We start from the raw sequence: 6,943 nt of genomic DNA, 5'->3' as shown, positions 1-6,943 counted from the left end.
ATTAGTTTTCTGGGTTATAAAATGCGTAGCTGCAATTCTTATAAACACAGGAAAATGTGATACTTATCATCACAAATGCTACCATTGCCTTATCTTTCCCTCTTCCTTAATTAGCCATGAATGCTCACGATTAAAACTCTAAATGTTACTAAAACTATTCTAAAGGTAACCAAACAAAGGTCTATACCCGCGAAATGTAAAACTCAGTAACATACATCTCACAAAATTAGACACATAGGTAACAGCATACCGTATTAGCACATACGATCATCAGCGTTAATACTACAGATATTTGCCCGAGCACGGATTCAGTCAAGCGTGACCTGTCTAAACCGGTTATTTGGAGATATATTTAAATATATGGTATATTAGTTGATAAAATTTGCACAAAATGTGGAAAACATTATTGCAAATGATATGAAATCAATATCTGATTATATAATGCATAAATTAATCTGTAAACGCCGAAAGTTGTTTGTCACGTGGTCTTCAGTTTCCTATCTATATGTTTAGGTATCTATGATTAGACTACACTACTTACTATTTCCCGCAATGATGACAACCTATACGGGGCGTCGAAATGCCATTCTACATTTCCTGACTTTTTTATAAACAATCAACAACGATTTTTTAGAATCGTGAGGAGACGGTTTATTCTTAAACCTTCGTTGTTTATTGCCAAACGGAACGATAATGAATAAAAACATGGACCATCTTGCCCCAACCCATTTATATACATACCTAGAACTTGGCAGATAAGGCTGGAAAACAGGAATCCCACCAAGATATATAGTCGCATCTTTGGTTTGTATTCCTAATTCACAATTAAGTAAGGTTTCGATGCTTCTATTTGAAATTATTGGAAATCTAAAAAGTTTGTAGTTTAATAGACCGTTTTGTAATGCATGCGGTTCGTATTATTTGCTGTCTAACTCCTATTGCTACACTGGCGCTTTGGTTCACTCACGACAAGCCTTTATAATTATATAATGACGTATAGTAGGGTGGGAAGAGATGGGACACCTTTGGCACATCATATCCAAATATCCTGATCGTGTTTTAAACAATTAACAACGGTCTATGGGAGTCGTGAGGATACGGTTTTATAATTCTTTGAACTTCTTTGTTTACTTCCAAATAGGAGGAGGAAATGGAATAAAAAGTGTCCCATCTTTCCCCACCCTACTATATTACAATAATTACTATATATACTTTGCCTAACAAGTAGCCTAAAGCTCACTATTTATTTATAAATTAACCCCAATAATACTTTACATTAAAGAGAATACGACCAGGAAAAACAACCGAAAACGTAAATTCAGTTTTGTTAAAATTACAATCTGTGTTAAAATATGCATCTAGTGCTGTATATGCGTTTCTTATGCTTTCCAAATCCGTCTTCACTTTTTAAAATAGCCGACTATGTTAAAAGAACCAAACGTTAATTACCTACGTTACAAATAGCAATCTAATCTTAATTTTAAATGTCCTCAAAGCAACTATGTAGCTGTATACGTTTCTTATAGTTTGCAATACGCCGTTACCGCAGGTGAGTCACTGCCGGATACCGTACGGTGTTCAAACAATAGGGTTCTGTTTCCGCCGACTATCTGGTACACGAGGCATGCGTTATACACAACAGAGTACGTTAACAAATTACAAAATGCGATGTAACGTGTTATCCTATTGTAAGAAACGGTTCAATTGATAAGACTTTATTTATTCCTTCGAAACGATGGCGAAAATCAAATTAATTCACACATTGTTATAAGTATGTATTGAGACATGACGTTACACAATGTAAGAACTTTACAACATTTGGAGATTTTAAAGAATATATAGTACTGTGGGGTAAGATGGGATATCGTTGGCCCTAAATCCCATATTTCCTGATAGTGTTTTAAACAATTACCTATGCCATTTTGGAGTCGCGCCTACGGTGATATAATTCTGTAAATATTGTTTGTTAACTGCCAAATGCGTCTTGAAAAGGAAAAGAAAACTTGTCCTTTCTTACCCCACTCTACTGTACTTTACTAACCAATTGGTATTCTAACAATTTGCGGAATTAAGTTTGGAAAATAACGGGTGTAATTAAAACATGTGCACAAATAAATGGATGTAACGTTTTTGCTCCATAACTTTGTGTCCGCTTACAAGTTACCACGTACGTAACTTTGTGAGTTCTTTTTTTTTGTGTTTCAATGTGGAAAACCAATAGGCATTATTATTTAGGGGCATACGCCCGCGATTGTACCTCATATGCCACAAATGCGCTTGGTAGTAGGTCACACTAAGAAACAACGCCATACCAATTTGTCTATATATTACTGTTTGTTAGGTTTATACGCCATATATATTTGTTTTTCTTACTAAATTTAAACGTTTTTTTTTAAATTAATTCAGAGCTGTTTTGTCCCCAATAAGTATTCGCATTCACGTGAATTCGTGATTTAATTTATATTTATATGATGTCTATGTTTTATCGTAACCCGGGGAGTAAATAAAGCTTCAACAAAGTTCCGGAAATTTCAGTTTTGATTTTTTTTACGTTAAATTTAATTGATTGGTGTCTTTGGTGACAGTTAGGTTACGTTCGCCACGGTAAGTTTCCTGGTTTACTGTAATGTTAATGCACTTTGTAAAACTATTAGCTGTCAATCAATAATATACTGACGAAAAGTGGCGCAACATCTAAAAAGTGGCGCAGTCAATTTAAGTTTATTGTTTTGTTTACAAATTGCATGTCCAAAACACAAACACACGGGTGCTAGTGAAGAGTCTTCCCCCCACCTTATTTGCTAACCACTAACTCGCAACCCCTATAACCACTAACTACTAACCCCCTATCCATCAACACCTAACCCCCAACTACTAACACTTTCCACCAGCCTATTCTGCTATGTACTGGAATATTCTTCACTAGTGCCCATACACGATACCATCATCCGCATAAATATGAGTCTCTAAAATACTGGTTAAATCACCTACATACTTATCATTACTTAAAGTATTGCTTTTTATCTGCTGTGGTTTTACGTGATATCACCGCAGAGTTGTACCTTAGTAGTAGCATCTAATTTTAACTGCAATTTGTTTTTTAATATACATTTATAAATTACAACCTATTATTAACTCCTAACCCATAGTGTTTTTAATTAACTTGTAGCGGTTGTGTGTGCTTCGAGCACAGATTTATAATAATTATGATTATCTAAATTTCACTATATGCCAGCTGGCAATGTAGAAGACATGCAATCTTTATGCATATAGTGAAATATAGATAATTATGTTTAAATTATAAATCGGTGTTCGAAGCACACTCAACCGCTGCAAACTCATGTTTTCTTTTGTTTACAGACATGGCTAGCAAGTCCAGCAGATATGAAAAGATTGAATTTCTTGGGGAAGGGCAGTTTGCTACTGTGTATAAAGCTAAGGATACGAAAGATGACGACAGAATCGTGGCCGTGAAGAAAATTAAACTTGGAAACAGAGCTGAGGCAAAAGACGGGATAAATAGAACCGCACTGAGAGAGATTAAGCTATTACAGGAATTACATCATGAAAATATAATTGGGTTGTTGGATGTATTTGGACAGAAATCAAATATTAGTTTAGTTTTTGATTTCATGGAAACAGATTTAGAAGTTATAATTAAAGACATGAGTATTGTGCTAACTCAAGCTCATATTAAATCTTATATGATAATGACACTGCATGGGTTAGAATACCTTCATTCACTGTGGATATTACACCGAGATTTGAAGCCAAATAATTTACTGTTTGATTCGCACGGGGTTTTAAAGATTGGTGATTTCGGTCTCGCGAAGACATTTGGAAGCCCAAGCCGTGAATATACGCATCAGGTTGTAACACGGTGGTATCGGAGTCCTGAGCTTCTATTTGGGTCAAGGTTATATGGTGTGGGGGTTGACATGTGGGCTGTAGGGTGTATACTCGCTGAACTTCTACTAAGAGTCCCATTTCTTCCCGGTGACTCCGATTTAGATCAATTGAGTAAAATATTTGAAACACTGGGAACGCCCAGTGATGCAGAATGGCCTGGGATGAAAGATCTTCCGGATTATATTTGTTTCAAGGAATTCCCAGGCATCCCACTTAGTCAATGCTTTTCTGCCGCAAGAGATGATTTATTAGAACTTATATCGGGGTTACTGAGGTACAACCCTGGACTGAGGGTAACTGCAGTTCAAGCTTTACATTTCTCCTTCTTCACAAACCAGCCATACCCAACAGCTTACCAGAATCTACCTCTCCCAGCCTCATGTTCTTCTGTAGCAAACAAACAACCAAAAGCAGTTGCTGGGACGAAACGAAAGCGCGACAATGACACAGATTCAATGGCAGGCCTCGCTAAAAAACTTGTGTTCTGAAATGAATAGTCTTAATAATAATATCATGATACTGCTAATGCTGCTATAATAATAATGTTATAAGATATGCTGTGTTGCTGCTGGTTAAGTCGCAATCAATGTTAAACTAAGTTTCAATATTTCTATATAACGACTACAAGCTAAAAAAGTTCAATTTAAATTTGTTTGAAATAAACTTTCTCTTTTTTTGGCAAACTAGAGTTACTAGATTGTTTGATGTCTTTATGTTTTCTATTTGTTTGGTATCCCTATGTTGATTTTTATTAGGCAGAAGCACAACTGTTGTGTGAAAAAGTGGCCCAGCTGGGGGCAACATGGGCACAGCTGGGGGCAACATGGGTCACAGCAAGGGGCAACATGGGCTACAGCAACCGGCATAACAGTTACATCTTTTATTTTAGGTGTATCAATGCTGTGCTTTTTTTCTAAAGCGATTATTTCATGTGAAAAACAATTCGTCCAAAAAATCCCCTCCACCCTAATATGACTAATATAAGTAATATTTTTACTTTGTTAGAGGGATCTTTCAACGTTATAAAACTATCTGTGCCATCGTTTGTTTCTCCCACCCCTTCCTTATTTAATTACATCAGGGTTGACTGATATTTACTTCCTGCAGATTGCAGCTAGTAGGAAATTAAAATTGTTGAATTTAAAAAGAAGATTTTTGTAACAGAAACAGAATCTTGACTTTTAGCCGACCATAAAACTTTCGAAGTAAAATTGTTAAATTTGTGTCGAAGTTTTAAGATTTTGGTCTTTTGTGAATTTTCTTCAACTAGCTGTTTGTTGGAGATTGTGACATCATGGAGGGCATTCTGAGCTCAGCTATTGATCCACAGGAGATTATGAAGTTTGAGAAGAAATACAAGAAAGAAGAAGTGATGGGACAAGTGTCTTCAACCACTGCGTTTGAATACGCGTGGTGTCTTATAAGAAGCCGGTATTCAGATGACTGGAAACAAGGCTTCTCTCTATTAAAGAAACTTTACGAGAAAGAAAGAGATGGGCAAGCCAAGAGAGATTATTTATACTACATGGCAGTTGCTAAATATCGCTTAAAGGAATATGAAGAAGCATTAAAATTCTGTGATGCTATTTTAAAAGTTGAGCCCAAGAACCACCAAGTCAAAGAATTGAAAGAAATAATTAATAGAAAAATGAAAGGAGAAGGGTTACTGGGGATGGCTATGATTGGGGGGGCGGGGCTCGTGGTTGGGTTGGGTGTGGCTGTTATTGCTGCAGTTGCTGCTACAAGAAAATAGTTTTTGTTCCATTTTTCAAGAATTTTTTAAGGAAATTTGTCAGAAATTTAAAAAACTTTTTACGCAAAGCTATGACCTTTCAATGTTACTGACTGTTATAACCATTGGAAAACAAAACCAAAAAAATTATGCGGGCGAATGAAAAATCTTTTCCATAACTAACTTTGTGACTCCATAGAAAATGCAATGAATGTGTTGATATAATTGTCACTGTCGTTATATAAATGATCCAGGGCTACTATATGTTAAATAGGATCTTAATTAACCTTATTGCATCCCAAGGATACTGTTAGTCTGTTACTATAGTTTATGTCTTTGTGTTTTATTAATTTACATTTATTTGAATTGTCTTAATATTGCTACATTGTATATTATTGCTATTATAATTGAAAAACTTCCACCACCACTCAAAAAATAACTGTTTATGTTTCTTCATTAACATTTTCTCCTAACGTTTTTTTCTCTCTCTTAACCCTTTTTCCTTTTTCTCTCACAGTGAACTGCGGAATACCTATTAATGTATAATGTCAGTTTAAAAGAGTTTTTCTGTTTTAATGCCTGACTCAGCAATGTGAACCAATATAAGTAATCTGTGTTAAAATAGTAACAAGAAGCTGATGTAAAATATTTGCCCCACCATTTTCAATCTTGTGCTTTCCATCTTTTCAACTCACTCTTGGAATCCTATATTTGTTTGTGGTCCTAGATGTTTTTTGTGATATTTTATAATTGTACATAACACACATATATATAACTTTTTCATAAAGTATGGTTATTAAATTTTGCAGCACCTATATACATTACACATCCAGTTTGAATGCAAAGTGTTGAGTAATGGGGTTATTATCATGTTATGTAATTATTAAGTACAACAGCCATGCTGTTAAGAGGATTATGTTTGTAACATGTTTTCTTGATGTGCAATACCTAATCTTCTGCATATGTTTGCTAATGCTGCTTCATTAGCATAATGTATTATAATGAGAAGTTATGTTTAAGGTGGAGGAACATAATGTAGGGGTGATTGTGTTTCAATATGAATGGTTATGAGGTTGTTACACGTATTGGGAAGGGTTCAAGCGGAGATGTTTATCTTGCAAGGAGCTCAAAAATCAAGGTATGTTTGTATGCTATGTTGGTATATTTTATTGTGTGTATTATTATGTATGTTCTGTGTGAATACACCATGTGTGTCTGGTGTATAAGAAGAGACCCATGTTATAACTCGACAGTGAGCATGAGGTGTATGAATACACCATGTGTGTCTGGTGTATAAGAAGA

At 35.2% G+C, this 6,943-nt stretch overlaps 2 protein-coding genes across 2 annotated transcripts; both read left to right on the top strand.

The window, feature by feature from the left end:
* The first annotated feature begins 2,493 nt into the window (after nucleotides 1-2,493).
* On the top strand, nucleotides 2,494-5,015 carry LOC100182642 (cyclin-dependent kinase 7). Its single transcript, XM_002121804.4, has 2 exons — nucleotides 2,494-2,604; nucleotides 3,361-5,015. Exon 2 carries the CDS (start codon nucleotides 3,363-3,365, stop codon nucleotides 4,395-4,397), a length of 1,035 nt encoding a protein of 344 aa, XP_002121840.1. The 5' UTR covers nucleotides 2,494-2,604; nucleotides 3,361-3,362; the 3' UTR covers nucleotides 4,398-5,015.
* An 11-nt stretch (nucleotides 5,016-5,026) lies between these two features.
* Nucleotides 5,027-6,661, top strand: LOC100185013 (mitochondrial fission 1 protein-like). The gene has a single exon (XM_002121669.4). It carries the CDS (start codon nucleotides 5,204-5,206, stop codon nucleotides 5,660-5,662), a length of 459 nt encoding a protein of 152 aa, XP_002121705.1. The 5' UTR covers nucleotides 5,027-5,203; the 3' UTR covers nucleotides 5,663-6,661.
* The last annotated feature ends 282 nt before the right edge of the window (nucleotides 6,662-6,943 follow it).

The sequence above is a fragment of the Ciona intestinalis genome, unplaced genomic scaffold, assembly GCF_000224145.3.
Source record: "Ciona intestinalis unplaced genomic scaffold, KH HT000523.1, whole genome shotgun sequence".
Taxonomy (NCBI): domain Eukaryota; kingdom Metazoa; phylum Chordata; class Ascidiacea; order Phlebobranchia; family Cionidae; genus Ciona; species Ciona intestinalis.
Note: the sequence above shows the minus strand (reverse complement) of the source record. Positions and strands in the feature narration are given on the sequence as shown.